The sequence below is a fragment of the Syngnathus leptorhynchus genome, chromosome 20 (assembly GCF_054491065.1).
Source record: "Syngnathus leptorhynchus isolate UIUO chromosome 20, UIUO_Slep, whole genome shotgun sequence".
Taxonomy (NCBI): domain Eukaryota; kingdom Metazoa; phylum Chordata; class Actinopteri; order Syngnathiformes; family Syngnathidae; genus Syngnathus; species Syngnathus leptorhynchus.
The window spans coordinates 6,358,144-6,373,919 of record NC_141214.1 but is presented as its reverse complement, the minus strand read 5'-3'; the positions used below and the strand labels follow the sequence as shown (position 1 = coordinate 6,373,919).

Here is a 15,776-nt window from a genome sequence, read left to right as displayed (position 1 = left end):
TGTGCACACAAGATTCGTTGTGACAGGATGTGGATAGTGCCTTGGGTTAAAAAGGTAATAAAATAGATGATAAAATGTCGCAATAACTGTATTTAAGACAGCAATGCCAAACGCATCTTGAGAATTGATTTAATCTGCGCGTTTGTTTTCAGGTTTACGGCGGAATTATGACGTCACCAACTCCCAGCGTGCTTTGCGCGCACTCAACTGGAAGGTGACACGAAAGGATAGCTAAACAAGCCAAGCGACAAAGTGGGAGGATGGCCGCCGCCTACCTCAGCCACCAGCAGAAAGTGCTGCGACTGTACAAGAAATCGCTGCGACACATCGAGTCTTGGTGCATTTATCGGTAAGAGGCACAAATCTGAAAACATTTCTGACATGCCCGGACGACGGCGTCGAGCTAATGGCTAAGCTAATGGCTAAGGTATCGGCTAGGCAGGCAGGTCACTTGTTAGATGAATTTTAGATTGATCTGACCGAGAATGTGTTTTTCGTTAGGTGCTGAAATACGGGCCGTTTTTTTGTCATTGACATCCATTTGGCAGCCCATTTTAGCATCATAATGATCACAAAAAAAGGTTGAACGGAGGTTGTTAAGGGAGAAGTGGAGAAAATGACATTTCAAAACAACAAATTAAAACAAAAATGAAAAATTGGGACGAACTGTAAACACCAGGGAATCATGGTATATTTAGAACAAGATTGATGTTCTCGTTTGTAGTTCTGTAAATAATCGTAAGAATCAATGCAGGTCCTCACAATGCTGACCTTTCATTTCCTTCACATTCCTACAAAGCCAGTTCAACTTAAGCCTTATAGTAAAAAGTTGTTACTGACAATTGCAGGGACAAGTACCGCTTCTACGCATGCCTGCTGCGCGCTCGCTTAGACGCCAACAAAAACGAGAAGGACATGATAAAGGCCACCAAGATGCTGAAGACGGGCGAGGAGGAGTTCTGGGAAAACCAGCATCCGCAACCCTACATCTTCCCCGACTCGCCCGGCGGCACCTCCTATGAGCGCTACGAGTGCTACAAGGTAACCCCCACCCTTTACCACATCTTCACTTGTCACGCTTTGCTTTGCTCCATCACACCCCCCCCAAAAAAATATTCCTAGTGAAGGAAACATAGCGAGCACGTCAGACATAGATACCGTGTATCGATATCGCTTGTACTTTTTATACCTAAGACCTCAACAAAAGCAATGCCGGATGATTGTTTCTATCTGATGCACGTGATGATTTAGAAATGTTTCTTTTATCTCGATTGCAATCATTCTCATTTGGACATATTTTTTGCCTTTTTTTTTGTGAAGTAGTCTTTTTGTGAATGTTTTTTACTGCCCTCTGCTGGATTGCACGGGAATAACAGTCTGTATGGTCTTCCACTGATCAATGATGTCATCCTGGACAGCGGATGGCGAAATATGTTTGAACTTGCATTTTATTTGGCGGCAGCTGCCCGAGTGGGTCCTGGAGCATTGGCACCCGTCCGAGAAGGCCGCCTACCCCGACTACTTTGCCAAGAGGGAGCAGTGGAAGAAGTTGAGGGCGCTCAGCTGGGAGAAAGAGGTGCGCTTCATCTTGTGCTTTTATGATTATGTCATCCCCAAATGATGAGTCACTTCAAACCCAAAAGCTTCTTCTCCAGTATAAAAAGCAGAGATGGGGACTGGAGTCACTGTGACTTAGACTCGAGTCGACTCGTCGCTGTTTTGATGACTTGTGACTTGACTTGACAAAAAAAAAAAAAAACTTGAGACTCGACTTGGAAGTTAAAGACTCGGGACTTGACTTGAGACACGATGACACTCAGTCGTGCCATATCTACGTAACGAACGTGTTTATTGGAGAATCACGCCCCTTTATATCAGACATGGGAGCGGGAGCACCAATAAGCTAGTCTGCTGTATTTGTCAGTAGACATTTTGGAATCAACATTAAGTGCTGATTGGGACATTGGAGCGGGAGCGGTACCGCGAGTCATCACCTTCAGCTATCGTAATTACCTTTATGACGGCAAAAGACGGACAGCACATTGCAAGATATGCAACAGAAACATTTCAGACACAGCTTAAAACTTTGTCCGTCATTTGAAGAGCCATTCTGCCCAGTATTTACTACTCAAATATGTCAGACACTGTCGGCAGACGTTAATTTGTTTCGATTGAGGTGTCAATAAATCATCGTATGAGGTCATTTTTGTTCGATTCCATGGTGTATTTTACTGAATATCAGTAATTACAGTGTAAATCCAAATTCTTGTCATATTTTTTTAAACAGGTTAGACACATTGGACAATGATGGTTACTTAAAATGACTTATATCTTGTCGTTTCATGTTACTAAGATCAGATTCAGTAGGTAAAATTGCAATAATAAAGTGACTTGATTTGGACTTGACCTGACATAATCTGTGACTTGACTTGACTTGCCCAAGAAAAAAATGACTTGGGACTTACTTGAGAATTTAAGGTTAAGACGAGACTTGCACATGTGTGACTTGGTCCCATCTCTGATAAATGGCAAAATTCAAATGTATTAATGGTCTCTAATGTTTTTAAATTGATTCGGGAGAGCCAATAAGCCGAGACATTCCCCCTTGACATTTCAGGTGGCTCAACTGCAAGCCGAGACTTCTGCCGAGGGTCCCAGTTCGGAAGCCCTCCCCCCGGCCCGCAAGGAGGGCGACCTTCCCCCTCTGTGGTGGCAGTACGTCACCCGTCCCAGGGAGCGGCCCACATAAACAGCCCACCCGTTGTTGAATCAAAATCGACGAGAATATTTGACTTTGTTCACAAGTTAACTTTGGATGGCCGAGAAGACCACCTCATTAGTTGCCGCCACGCGTCAATAAACACGTGAAGATGAAGAAATGACATCTCTGTTTTTTGTTATGCGGCCAATGGCTGTTCTCTATAGATTGGAATACCGCTTGTTAAAAAACTAAACATCACAAATGCGTCCCAAAAAAATCATCAAGAAGTCAAAAAGTGGCTAAAGAAACAAGTTGAGAACAAATTGTTGACACCCCCCGCCTAAGTCCCTAACGAGATCGGCCGTCCCCGGATATCCCATTAGACGGCGATTAAGCGGGCTCAGCTGGTTAGCGCTAACAAAGCCATCAGCGATTGGCCACCCTGGGGAAAAAAGCTACCAATTAGTTTACGTACGCAGGAGGGGAAGAAAGGGCACTCCCGGCGGCCAATGACAGAGCTCGGAGTGACTGATTCCAATAAGTTGAAGCACGTTCAAGGCTGATTCTTGCTTGGCACTATATCCCCTAAGAATTGCTGGCGACCAGTCCATTCTTTATCTCTGTTTTGACCGGTGACCAATCAATCAGTCATCTGTGTGGCATGAGGTTTACTAGTGACCAATCATTTTTGTCTGTATCTTTCTCTGACATTGGTTGGCGACCACTCCTTCACTTGTCAAGATGTGTGTCCACGTCACACGACTTTCATTTTCTTGTCGACTCGTACGTTAACATCGAGATGTTTGATGATGTTGACTTGGCGACCAGTCAATTGTTTGTCTGCAAGTACTTTGACATTGAGCGGCGACCAGTCGCAGCCTCTCCCCTTCCTTTTTGTCTCTTTTTTTTCCCCAGGCGTTGCCGGTCTCGGACTTTCCCAGCGACCCATCCTATCCCGTTTTTCCTCTTCCTCTGTGGCACTGATTGGACGAGCCGATAACCTGATTTCCTCCCCCGCGAGCTCACAATCGGTTTAGCCTCCTCACCACGCTCGCTCTGGTCGTGGCTCTGGCTGCCTCCTTCTCTCTATTTCCATCTTTGAGCTTTATCCCTTCATTACTGATCTCCTTCATCCGCCGCAATCCTGATCGGCGCCAGCAGAGCCAAGGAGCAGTCGCGCACCAGCGAGCAGTCGGCGTCCCAGCGCAGCCAAGCAGGAGCGGCCGAGCAGCAGCAGCAGCAGCAGCAGCGCCTGATTGTGAAGCATCCAGCGACAGAACGGACACAGGTGAGCGTGCATCCGCTTGGGATTTGGGACCTCGCCGGTGGAGACACTTTGGGTCTTTTTGGTGCCGTTAGAACTTTAAAAGAGCAGCTTGCAGGATTCTTCTCACGTGTCACTTGGCGTAGTTGCTGGTGAAGATCAACATTTGAGGTGCCACAATCTCCTCGGCAGGATTCTCTCACTGTCTTTGGTTTTGGGGCAACTTTTCCCAGGTCCATTCTTCCAACCTCACTTTTTTTTTTTTTCATCCTCCTTGAGAACGTCCCGGGGTCGTCCTGATCCCGGCCGGGGTAAAGAGCGGCCGCTAATCGGATGACAGGAGATTTCAGCTCTAAAGCTTCCTGTAAAAGATCTCCTGAGGGATTTGCATGGGCACTTTCAGCCCGCCGTTTGGTTTGTCACCCCACCCACCGTTTTGCAGCCTTTCACCCTCCGGAGATCTTCTCAATTCACACTTCTGAAGATTAGGCAACGGACAAAATACCCACCACAAGTTTTGCTTGGCGAGAGACGTTTGTGACGAGTGCTCGCGGGAGAACGCTCATTTGCATTTGTAGCCAGCGAGTAAGCTCTCAGCACACACAAGATGAGTCCGAGTTAAAAAAAAAAAAAAAAAAAAAGTCAAACGACCTGAAATGCAAAGACCTTCCGATTAAGACAAAATGTTGCACAGCTGACTCTTTGCAAAAAGATCTGTTCACTTTTTGTTTTTCACTCTTAAGGAGCACAAAGCAAAGTTCATTTTCACACGCAACAGAACTTTGGGGATAAATGTTCAAAATCGGGTTGGGCGGAATCCACACACGGTTCGGTCTAGCCGCACCCGCTCGGGCGCGTCAAGCTCTTCACGGTTAGGGTTAGGGGCTTTGAGTTCACGCTTTTGGGGTCGAGGTTCCGGGTTTGTTGCTTGCCGTCAGAACGTCGACAGTATTAGGCGGGATTATGTCCATCAGGTACATGTCTAATCTTTCACGTCGGGAGATGACCCGTGTCAACGTATTCAGGTCACGGTTAAAGTGGTCTTTAGTTCGTCACGGACTGCGTCAGGCCCCAAAGCGGGGTTAGCTCATTTGGATTTGCAAAAATACAGTCAAACCTCGGTTCTCGACCACAATCCGTTCCAGAAGGCGGTTCGAAAAGCGATTTGTTCGATTTCTGAATCTTTTTCGTTCGAACTCCGATTTGTTGGAGAACTGGGACGTTCGAAAACCGAGGTTTTGGCGGCTGGCGTAGACTTTGACAACTCTAATTTGCTGTGCGCTTTTGCTTTGCTTTGTTCCAGTTTGCCACCACTAAGGTCCCTTCGCCACTGTCGCCATGGCAGCAGAGAAAGCTGAGATTGATGCGTTGAAAAAGGAATGCGACGGGCTGCGTGCCAAGATCGAGGTGAGCCAGCTCAAACATGACCAAAGTTGCCCGTGTCCGTTCGGCTGAAGGCCGGCTCTCCCCCCCCGCACCAGGCGGCGCGCAAGGCCGTCAACGACACCACCATGACGTCGGCGGCGAGTGGCGTGGCCTCGGTGGGTCGTGTTCAGCTCAAGCAGAGGAAGACACTCAAAGGTCACCTGGCCAAAATCTACGCCATGCACTGGTCCACCGACTCCAGGTGAGTGACGCCGCACAGGCTATGCTGGCTCGCTAAGCTAACCGGTTTTTGATGACCTTGTGTGCGTCTGCCAGGCAAATGGTGAGTGCGTCGCAGGATGGCAAACTTCTAGTGTGGGACACCTTCACGGGCAACAAGGTGAGTCGCCGCCGTGGTTATGCGATGGCATCTGACTCCTCATTGGGTAGCCGAGACCGGGCGTGAACTTTATGGTTTTTTGCCGTCGTAGCTGGTGGCTGTCCCGCTCAAGTCAGCTTGGGTGATGAGCGTGGCCTTTGCGCCCTCCGCGAACCTGGTGGCCAGCGGTGGTCTGGACAACATGTGCACCGTCTACAACATCAAGGCGGCCAGCCCCAAGACTCTCCGGGAGCTGGACGCACATACAGGTGACTAAGCGCACCTCTCTCCATTCGCGGGGGGGTCATCCTCGCTCGTCCACTTTGGTGGCGAGCTAAGCAAATATTTCCGATGACCAAGGTTACCTGTCCTGCTGCCGCTTCCTGAGCGACTCGGAGATCCTGACGGCCTCGGGCGACACCACCTGGTCAGCCTCCCGTCGCCCAACCTCTCGCGTCTACCGCCTCTTAACTCATCCCGTCCTGCTCTCGCAGCTGCCTGTGGGACCTGGAGACGGGCAAGCAGAAGGTGGTGTTCACCAACCACATCGGCGACTGCATGTCTTTGGCGCTATCCCCCGACATGAACCTGTTCATCTCCGGCGCCTGTGACTCGCTGGCCAAGCTGTGGGACATCCGGGAAGGAGCCTGCAAGCAGACCTTCATCGGACACACCAGTGACATCAATGCCATCGCTGTGAGATGCTCAAGTTGGAACCCAGCGGATCATTTGCTAGATAAATGCTAACGCATCACGCTAACTCGCAGTATCCATGTTTTTTCCACGCGTGAAAGAAAGCACTCTTGGCGTCCGGCATTGCTCTCTCAACCAATCGTTTGTCTTCGCCTGCCCGCAGTTCTTTGCAAGCGGCAACGCCATCATCACGGGCTCGGACGACTGCAGCTGCAAGATGTATGACCTGCGCGCCGACCAGGAAGTGATCGGCTACCAGGACAGCAGCCTGAACGCTGGCGTCACGTCGGTGGCGCTCTCCAACTCGGGCCGCCTCATCTTCGCCGGCTATGATGACTTCAACTGCCACATTTGGGATTCTCTCAACGGCGAGAAAGTCGGTGAGTCCGCCGGGTGTGAGTCGGGCGTCTAGTTGAGTCCGGATTGGACGCAGTCCCACCTCAAGGCAAACGAGGCCTAACAGACAGGCTTTGCCAGTGCTAAAAATAAATATAAAAAAAACTGCGTGTGATTTACGTTTGGTTTGTCTATTCACGCAGGCGTTCTGTCCGGCCACGACAATCGCGTGAGCTGCACCGGCGTTCCCGAAGACGGCATGGGCGTCTGCACGGGATCCTGGGACAGCTTCCTCAAACTCTGGAACTGAAAGCGTCCGGCCCGGGAAACTCGTTGGGAGAGGGAAGAGAAAAAAAAACGGAAGGCTACATGTTGTTTTCAGGAGGTTTCATCACGCGCGTCCTCTCTCTCATCCAACTATGCAAAAATCAAACAAAACAAAACCCGTCGGGAAGGCGGCAAGCAAGATGCCTGACCGGCGAGCATCCACCGTGCAGCATTGAAAAATCCATCGCAACCACAAAAACGATCCCCAACACTAGGATGGTTTGACAATCTAAAAAAAAAAAAAAAAAACAATCAGAACGGATTGCTATGGAACCAAGTATAGCGATGCAGACTTGATGTTCCGGCGACAGGCGGCGTGAACTAGCACGCACGTAGCGAATACTAGATGCTTTCCTATTTAATCGTGTCAAAACGTTAGCATGAACATTTGATTGTTCAGTGTCTGCTTTTATTTCTTTTTCGGACTGCGCATAGAGAGGCCCCGCCCCCCCCTTCTCCCTTCCCTCTCCCTTTACTGTTCAGATCCATATGTTGATTAATAAATCATGTACGCAGTGAAACAGCTCAAACTGCACTTTGTAGTACTTTTGATGCGTGTGCAGATCCTCTGTAAAAAGACACTCTTTCTAATAAATGTAGAATTCTGCATTATTAACAGCGTATGTCCATGTATGTAAAAAACAAAACAAAAAAAACTGCACACTCAGCAGCTCTCGCCTTTCCTTAGCTCAATGCCAAATAAGAGAAAATTGACTGCTGTTATCTTTATGTTGGATTTTCCCTTTTCCTTTCCATCAATGGAACTACCATTGGACGGCCATCCAAGTTAGGCCGGTTTAGCTAGTGGCAACGTAAGGTGGTCGCCGGTGGCTTCAAGTCAGCGCCGCGGTGGGCTCCGCGCGTTATCTATAGCCGCCTTGAGCGCTGTTGCTTCACGTGCGTTGCCATGACGACGCAGCAGCAGGAGGAGGAAGGCTAGCGGGTCAAACGTGGGCCGGATGGCCGCCTGCGCTTCCACCTGCGCTCTCGTGTCGTCACAACGCTGCTAAGAAAATACTTCACTCCATTTTCCAGGTACGTGCAGACATTTGCTCATGAATTTAGAACAACTTTTTTTCCAGTTACGCCTAGTAACATATTTGGGTAGAAAGGCAGAAAAACAAAACGATTGGTAATTAACGTCGGATAAGCGGGCCGCCACCGTTGTCATGGTAACTGATGACAGCTTTTTGGGTCTGGCAAAAAAAAAAGTGCCTTTTTGTGATGGCTATCAAAGCGGGCTCAACGTTACATGTTGTGGATTGATCGATTGACATGTTTGGCTTGTAAACGAACATTTTAATGGTGACAAAAGAAATGCCTTCAAAAAATTGCTGGATGTTGACTGGCCAACGAATGCTTGTTTTCCCATTAGCTGCCTTTGCAATTTGAAAATTGCATTCCATGTGTTCTGTTTTTTTTTTTTTTTTTATGATGATATATATATTTTTTTCTAACGCAGTCTAGGTTTTTAGTGTGGCTAATGTGTTTTGACGCGAACAAGTCTTCATCTTGATTGTGTCCTTTTGCTTTCCCCGGACGCGTCCCGGCCAATCAGCTAGCACCCCGACGACAGCTTGCGCGCTGATTGGCCAATTGGCGCCACTTGAACAAGTCGAACGTGGGCAAAAAAAAAAAAAAAAAAGAAAAACAAGCTGCGAGGCGGCGGACGGACGGACGAGAGGTACAGCGGCTGGAAGGCGGGCAGAAAGCCGTCCGGACCGCACGAGCGTGCGCCGAACCACCTGCTTTTTACACGTTCTGTTTTGTTTATTTTCTTCCAAGAGGCTTGTACGACAAATGGACGGGGCAACCTCGACGCGGTTTCTTCCACGCGCCACGCTTCAACACGACAGGTGTGTACGTACGTCCTCTTCAATGACACCTGTCACCCCCACCGCGCTGCAAACGGGTGAGATGTAACATAATGTCTTAGCTTGGTGCAAAAAAAAAACAAAAAACGGGTGCGGTAGGGAAGAGAATGTTTTTTTTTTAGGTGGGGGGGGGGGGGGGGGGGGTGATTGTGCTGCTGCAGTGTTGCAGCCACACGCGCGCAGAGCGCCTTTTTTTCGTGCACGCGCGAACGCCGCCTCGGCACAATGCAACAAACCTCCATCTTGGCTCAATACTGCAGACGTACACATGCAGGACGCGCGCACCTTGTAAGAGTCTGTGTGCACGCGCATGGAGAGACAAAAGACATACGTCATGCCGCACGCATACGTTCAACACGCATGCACACACTTGACTTGCACTGCACGTGAATGCAGCTTGCTGCAAAACAAATTGCTTGATCACCTCGTCTCTCGACAGATGCTGCTTGTGTGTGCGCGTGCCCGTGATGAAATGAGGTGCTTCCAGCTGCCCGTTGGTCATGTGCACCTAAACTCATCGCAACATCCATAATAATGATGTGACGCTTACACACACACAACCGCAATATTGTTTTGTGTTAGCATGTTAGCTTGATTTGAATAGCAAGGTGTCCCACAGGTGAGAATGGCAGTGTGAAAGGTCAATTGACTAGTGACCAGTCCAGGGTGTTCTCTTGTTCCTAAGTCAGCTGGGATAGGCTCAGGTTGACCCTTGAGGAAAAGTCACAAATTATCTTGTGTGCTGTTTCTGTTTTGAATGACATCATTACTTGACGACACCTATAATGAGATCATCAATGGAAAACATTTATTGCCAACGTTTACATTCAAAAGACTGCATTGATAGTCTCACCCTTACTTTGACTTTGCTGGTCACTGGTTGGTTTAGTTGTTTGCCTAACTTTTATTTTGAGAGTCATCACAAGGCAGGAGCGAGCGTTGGCGCGGACGAGCATGTTGTTTTTTTTTTTTTTGCGCCCACGTCGGAGTCGAGTCAAGAAGCGGCCAGCCGCCCGCGCGGCGTGGGCGGGTCAAGTGCATTGTGGGAAATGCTGGGAATGCCGCAGCTAAACTGCAAAAATGAGCTAGATGATTTTGTCTTTTCTTGGGTGCTGAACTTCTCCAAGCGTATCTTGAAGCATCAGCAGCAAAAAAAAAACAATAGTTGCTGATGAATGATCTTGCCTGCATCCTGCCACCTGGTGGACCGGAGCCGTTTTGCGGCAATAAGAACGATTGATTTTCATCTTGATCTCGGAATGGTGGCATATCACATCAATTTCATTTCTGTCTTGCAGTGCGGGGAGAAGGTGGAAGAGACCGTGAGCGCCCCGGAGAATTTGCATATGTCCAAAAGCAAACGCCGGCGCCAAAGTCACCGTCGCGTCAACAAGAAGCAAAAAAATTGTGAAGCTGTCTGAGCTTTGGCCACTTTGCCTAACATCATCGGGGGACGGTGGAGCAGTCCTCCTCCTCCTGGTCTTCTTCCAGAGGCGGACTGGAATCCCTTTACGCCCCAGCGCAGACCTGGCATCCACCTGTGGATGAAGCCATAAGCGCTCAGCCCCTGAGGCCGAAGCCTTGCCGGTCGCTTCCGGGCCACGCCCCTTCCCCCTCTTCTCGGCTGACGGATGAGTCCGGGCCCGTTCATGTCCGGTGTGCGGGCGGAAGCGCGCCGTCCCGTTCTCTTCTGCTGGCGCCAGCTCAATTCAGAGCAGAGACATTTGTCGCGCAAGGGCCACTTTCGCACTTAGGCCGCCCCTCCCCGAGGCCGCCCCTCCCCCTTCCCCCGACCTCCACCTCGGAACCGCCTCCACGCTCCTCCTCTCGGGTTCCGTGGCTCCTCGTGAGGCTCTCTGTCGATCACACATTTGCCTTGAGGCTCCTCCAGCTGCTGGTCATCCGCTTGCGGCTTGGCTTCCTCAACTTTTACTTGAAGCTAGCGCCGAAGCAAAGTTTACACACAACCCTCGATGTTTACACTCCACCTCCTTCCGTCCATTTTGTGCTCCCGCTCGGACGGTGACGAGTTTACGTTTCGAGGTGTTTGAACAACAAGCTGCGTTTACACGAGCACGCGTTGACGTTTACATTCAGGTGCCAGATCCAAGCTTTGCTACTTTTTAGAAGTCATCCCCGTTTTGTCTTTTTATAACGCATCAACACGACGATGAAAGCCACAATTTCAGCGGGGATATCTCGCTGCTCCCTGCTGCTTCTCTCCTGCCTTGCTGTTTCTACGGTAACCGCCGATAACGATGTCAGGAAGCCGCCTCCCGCCCCTCCGTCCGACAAGCGCGCCACCCTCTTCCTCCTCAGGGGCTACAAGGTGGCGGAGGATGGCGACAGTCCCCCGCCTCTCCCCAAGCCCCTCCCCCAGACCATGTTGCCCAGGAACGTGACGGCTGACGCCCTCAAGCCCCCGCTGGGCGCTGCCCAGGTGGCCCCGGCCCCCAGGCAGCTGGTCGACGTGGACGTGTGCAGGTAGGACATGGCAAGGTGTGGGACCCCGCCGTTTGTTTGCGGAGGCGTCCTCCTGTTGCTTAGCGACCGCTCACTCGTAGCACGGCGGATGTTTGCCAAAGTGCCGAAAAAGCATATTAGCTCTTATTAGCTTAGGGATACAAGACTGGAATCTTCGTCGAACGCCACATGGCACGCATAAAGATAACCACACGTATTTTTTTTTTGAATTTTCTACCGTTGATGGAGCTCCGAGAGTGACTCGTCTTAAAGGTGGCGACTGTGCGCTTTTTGCAGAGGCTACTTTGACGTGATGGGCCACTTTGACAGCACCTTTAACTGCTCCAAGGGAAGCTACATCTACTGCTGCGGCACCTGCCACTACCGCTTCTGCTGCGAGCACCAACGCAACCGTCTGGACCAGGACTCCTGCACAAACTACAAGTCGCCCGACTGGGCCGAACCGCTGGTGCCCGTCACCGTGCTTGCCGACAACAAGCCCGACCCGGACTTTGAGACGCTCCGGCAGCAGAACAGCAGGTGGGTACGGACGGGCGGACGGACGGACATCTGCGACCGGTCTCAACAGGACGGGACAGATTTATGCATCACGTGTTTTCACGTGCGGTCCCGCGGGCAGCACGGCCTACGTGATCGGCGGCGTGATCTCCTTCACCCTGGTGGCGGCCGTGGGCGTGCGGATCGGCTTCGCCAAGGTGGCGCGGCGCCCACGCAACCGAGAGGCCAACGTGCCCAGGTGAGATGCCGCTTCCGAAGCCAAAGGCTCCCCTTTGTCTTACGGCGTCTGTCTGCCTGTGACAGGTCGTTGGTGGACATCCTGCGTCACCAGTCCAGTCCAGGCGACAGGAACAACATGTCGAGCGTCTCCGACGGACGCCTGCCCAAAAACGTCTACACGCCCGTCCCGCAGAGCAAGGACAACCGCAGTGAGTGGCCGCTTGCATCTTAATGTGTGCGTGTGATGTAATAAAAACCAGTGTCCAGGTTGCAAAAGCGCGCAGGCAACCTCCGCACTGCCGCTCTTACATAAAAAGCGTTCAGATCATTTTTGTCACTATCGATCCGACCGCAGCTCGATACTCGTGCTGCTTTTTTGCAGTCGGCTTGGTCTCTTTGTTTGCAAAACGAGAATTGTGACGCCAGCGTGCCATGTTTGTGATTGTTTGTTTGTGTCACTTTGTATGTTTGGTTGTCACCGTGTGGGTGTGCGTTGCCGAGTGCATTGACGCCAAACACTCTCCGAGAGCCTAAGTGCGGAGATCTTTAGAGTGCCGATGCTCCCATCGTGTGTGTGTGTGGTTTGTCGCTGTGTGCGCACAAATGAGAGGTGGTGGGGGATGAGGGTTGCCAATACCAGATGAGAGCTGGCAATTGCAGGATTTTTTTTTTTTTATCTGTCGCCTGGGAGACAACATGCAGCCCTGTACTAAGCCATGCGTTTTGTGTGTCTCCAGAGCGAGGCGGCCGCATGAACAACATGAGCACGCCACAACTGTCGTCGGGCCCTAAACTCATCGGCAGCCGCGGTGGCGTGATGGGTGGCGAGCTTTGGCGTGGCCCTAGCCACGCCTCCTTCTCGCACTCCTTTCACAACCTGGCACAACTGCCGCCCTCCTACGAAGCCGCCGTCAAGCCCGAAATGACCAGATACAGCTCGCTCAAGAAGCTCGGTGAGGTGGCCGCCGGCTCACTTTGTCTTTGTGGGTCCGGGAGTGTGTGTGTGCACCTTTTTCGCTTTTGCAATTGTAAGGGCATGTCTGATTATTTATTTTTTTTGTCTCAGAGCGTGAGTGGGACGAGTATCCTGGCTACCGCTCGGCCAAGCGGCGCTCGGCCAACGCGCCGCCGTCCTTCTACTCCTCGCAGCACCAGCTGCCGCTGGCGGGCGACTACGTGACTGGCTGGTCGCGGGGTACGCTGACGCTCGACGGCTGGCGACCCCATCCCTACGACCCACCCTCCACACCTAACCCATATCCGCTGCCGGCACGCTACGTCGGAGACGGCTTCGGCTTGGAGCGGCCGCCGCGCCGCGTTCGCTCGCAGGATCAGCTGCTGGCGCTGGGCGAGGGCAACACGCTGTCGCGCCTCCTCAACAACCAGCAGCAGCGCTACTACAGAAACCCAATGGGGACCGGCGGGAGGGGCGTCGACTCGCAGACGCTGCTACGCAGGTGACACGCCCACTCACTGACACGCAGAGTCAAAGATTTTATTAAGACGCCGACTAACGTCAGCAGGTCCCACGAGCGTCTCCTGCTGTCCTCTGAACGGCTTGAGGACCAGCTGCTGGCCATGGGCCTGATGGCGGAAGGGGCTGGCGGCGGCGGCGCCATACCCACCGTGGGTCGCCTGAGCCACCAGCACAAAGCACAGTCGCAGCAGAACATCTGCGGTACGCCGTCCATGGAGCGCCACCACATGGTAAAGATGAACTCGCACCCCACGCCGGGTGGCTGGGAGAGCCGCCCGTCCGCCCGACGCGCCGCCTTCGCCGGCAAGCGGCAGAACACCTTGGAGCAGCTCCACTTCATCTCGGGCGCCGGCGCCCTGAGGACTGCCAGTAAGAACGAGGTCACAGTGTGAGCTTGGGGGAAGAACGCATTTGCTTGACGCCGGTATGCCGTCCATGTTTGCCGAACGTAAGAAGAACACACACACACGCGCACACACATGTGAGAAGTTTAAACGCGAAAGGTCGTAGAGCGTTTTTCCCTCTTATGGTGTCCAAAGGAGCCCAAAAGAGCAAGGAATCAGGACTGACCTTGTAAGACGGCCAGGAGAGGAAATCGAAGACGGTGGGGTGGAGGAGGAAAAGAATGGAAGGAAGCTCTCATTTGCATTCTCCTTCATTCCAAGGTTTGTGAAAAAAGAAACTTCCTTGGACAAAATATGTCATTGCCATCTCGTTGGACTTTGTAACGGCATTTTTTTAGCTTCCAAATCAAGTTTTGAGCTTTCAAAGCCATCCAAAAGTGACTTTGCTTTGAGATGCGAGCGCGGCCGCGGAACAAATGACTCGTATCTCGAGGCACAACTTTATTTTGGGCTGTTTGTTTCCTTTTCTTTCAATTCAATTTTCGTCGGCGCCTCGACTCGCGTAATTGCTCGTCTTCCCGACGGCACGTTGTGAATAGCCAAAAAGCTCGCCCGGGTTTTGGCCAACGGGCCCAGACTCGAGCCACATCCTGCAAAAATGCCGAGCACCGAGACTCGGATGCTAATGACGCTAAGGGCTATACACACGTAACAAGTGATGACCTTTGCGGGGGGGGGGGGGGGTACACGTTCTGCCTGTGGGTTTGCAAGGCTTGCGTCTTTTCCAAGGCCAATTTTGAAAGGCCGAGACCAACGCGCTCCCATTTGCTGTTCGACTTTCTGCTCCACAAAGGCGAACAAAATCCCAAACGTATATTCCCACAAAATAGAGGAAAACTACATTTTCTAGAGCATGCCGGTAATTTTAAAAACCAGGAAGTAGAAACAAGGATGAAATGACCATCACTTGGCATGATGAAAGACTCTTGATGGTGTCTGATTGAGAGAGCCACTTTGCTTTCTTGAGTTTGATGATGTCGCTTGTCGTCATACGGCCCCGCTGCCTGTTTTTGTTTTTTTGACAGGATGCGTTGCCTGAACACAGCGGCGGGTTTTGACTTGTAAATTGTGTCGGACGACGTGCCATTTTAACCCTTTAAACAAAGCGCTGAGGGAAGGCCGTTGAATTGTTCCGCCATTTATCGTTTGAAAATGAGGTCGTTTCCTGTGGCAAAAAAAAGAAAAAAAGCATCAGCTAAAAAAGAGCGGTCCAACCAATCCAAAAGGGTGTCGTGGAGCAAGGCGTTAGATCTGGCCTCGCAAACGGCCGCCTTTGGGCTTGTGACGCACTGCAATAAACAGCCTTTGATTTGCCGATGTAGCCCATTCTCAACCCCAAAAAGGATGATGTCACATTGATGATGTCATAACGTACGTGACTCCTCCTTGGGATGCCGAGCCTAAGAGCAATTTTGCAAAGAGTGTCAAAAGAGGATCAATCACTGTTATCATCGACCAAAGCCACTTGAGCCCTCGTATTTGTCCTCCTCAGAAAAAGTAAAAAGACATCTTAGTGAATCGCGTGGAAATCACGGCCATATAATCTTTGTAAGCTTCTCTGCATACCTCAAATTGTAAATGACTCTTTATTTAGGACATCCCGTCCAATGTTGTCCTTACGGGACAAAGAAAGACCTCACAGCCCCCCCCCCCCCTTCTTCTTTGTACAAATCATTATGTTTGACAATGACAAATAAATCCTTTCAAAACTTTGTTCTCATCTGCTTCAATTCATCCCATTTGTCTGGCCCAGCT

At 51.0% G+C, this 15,776-nt stretch overlaps 3 protein-coding genes across 7 annotated transcripts; all 3 read left to right on the top strand.

Moving 5' to 3' along the window:
* Positions 1-177: 177 nt before the first annotated feature.
* On the top strand, positions 178-2,879 carry ndufb9 (NADH:ubiquinone oxidoreductase subunit B9). The gene is made up of 4 exons (XM_085900658.1): positions 178-349; positions 849-1,041; positions 1,463-1,576; positions 2,618-2,879. Exons 1-4 carry the CDS (start codon positions 261-263, stop codon positions 2,747-2,749), a joined length of 528 nt encoding a protein of 175 aa, XP_085756784.1. The 5' UTR covers positions 178-260; the 3' UTR covers positions 2,750-2,879.
* Positions 2,880-3,157: 278 nt separating this feature from the next.
* LOC147041205 (guanine nucleotide-binding protein G(I)/G(S)/G(T) subunit beta-3-like) lies at positions 3,158-7,655 on the top strand. Of its 3 annotated transcripts, none has more exons than XM_085900656.1 (10): positions 3,158-3,333; positions 3,617-3,989; positions 5,269-5,372; positions 5,447-5,592; positions 5,667-5,730; positions 5,822-5,978; positions 6,070-6,136; positions 6,204-6,405; positions 6,566-6,782; positions 6,942-7,655. In XM_085900656.1, the coding sequence occupies exons 3-10, from the start codon at positions 5,304-5,306 to the stop codon at positions 7,046-7,048; spliced, it is 1,029 nt and encodes a 342-aa protein (XP_085756782.1). In that variant the 5' UTR covers positions 3,158-3,333; positions 3,617-3,989; positions 5,269-5,303; the 3' UTR covers positions 7,049-7,655. The 3 variants fall into 3 exon arrangements, with proteins under 3 accessions (XP_085756782.1, XP_085756781.1, XP_085756780.1); XM_085900655.1 differs by having other exon boundaries at positions 3,158-3,367; XM_085900654.1 differs by having other exon boundaries at positions 3,158-3,484.
* A 1,034-nt stretch (positions 7,656-8,689) lies between these two features.
* On the top strand, positions 8,690-15,714 carry LOC147041204 (protein shisa-7-like). Of its 3 annotated transcripts, none has more exons than XM_085901488.1 (9): positions 8,690-8,749; positions 8,851-8,921; positions 10,238-11,423; positions 11,700-11,942; positions 12,043-12,159; positions 12,225-12,349; positions 12,878-13,093; positions 13,207-13,597; positions 13,664-15,714. In XM_085901488.1, the coding sequence occupies exons 3-9, from the start codon at positions 11,110-11,112 to the stop codon at positions 14,007-14,009; spliced, it is 1,752 nt and encodes a 583-aa protein (XP_085757614.1). In that variant the 5' UTR covers positions 8,690-8,749; positions 8,851-8,921; positions 10,238-11,109; the 3' UTR covers positions 14,010-15,714. The 3 variants fall into 3 exon arrangements, 2 of the variants coding, with proteins under 2 accessions (XP_085757614.1, XP_085757615.1); XR_015063011.1 differs by having other exon boundaries at positions 8,709-8,921; positions 13,664-14,065; positions 14,157-15,714; XM_085901489.1 differs by having other exon boundaries at positions 8,709-8,977.
* Positions 15,715-15,776: the final 62 nt, after the last annotated feature.

Coding starts and splice junctions, on each gene's coding strand:
- ndufb9 (XM_085900658.1), top strand. CDS start 261: ATGGCCGCCGCCTACCTCAGCCACCAGCAGAAAGTGCTGCGACTGTAC. Junction 350..848: donor GAGTCTTGGTGCATTTATCG/GTAAGAGGCACA, acceptor TGACAATTGCAG/GGACAAGTACCGCTTCTACG. Junction 1,042..1,462: donor AGCGCTACGAGTGCTACAAG/GTAACCCCCACC, acceptor ATTTGGCGGCAG/CTGCCCGAGTGGGTCCTGGA.
- LOC147041205 (XM_085900656.1), top strand. CDS start 5,304: ATGGCAGCAGAGAAAGCTGAGATTGATGCGTTGAAAAAGGAATGCGAC. Junction 6,137..6,203: donor GCCTCGGGCGACACCACCTG/GTCAGCCTCCCG, acceptor CTGCTCTCGCAG/CTGCCTGTGGGACCTGGAGA. Junction 6,783..6,941: donor TCTCAACGGCGAGAAAGTCG/GTGAGTCCGCCG, acceptor CTATTCACGCAG/GCGTTCTGTCCGGCCACGAC.
- LOC147041204 (XM_085901488.1), top strand. CDS start 11,110: ATGAAAGCCACAATTTCAGCGGGGATATCTCGCTGCTCCCTGCTGCTT. Junction 12,350..12,877: donor GCAGAGCAAGGACAACCGCA/GTGAGTGGCCGC, acceptor GTGTGTCTCCAG/AGCGAGGCGGCCGCATGAAC. Junction 13,598..13,663: donor TCGCAGACGCTGCTACGCAG/GTGACACGCCCA, acceptor TAACGTCAGCAG/GTCCCACGAGCGTCTCCTGC.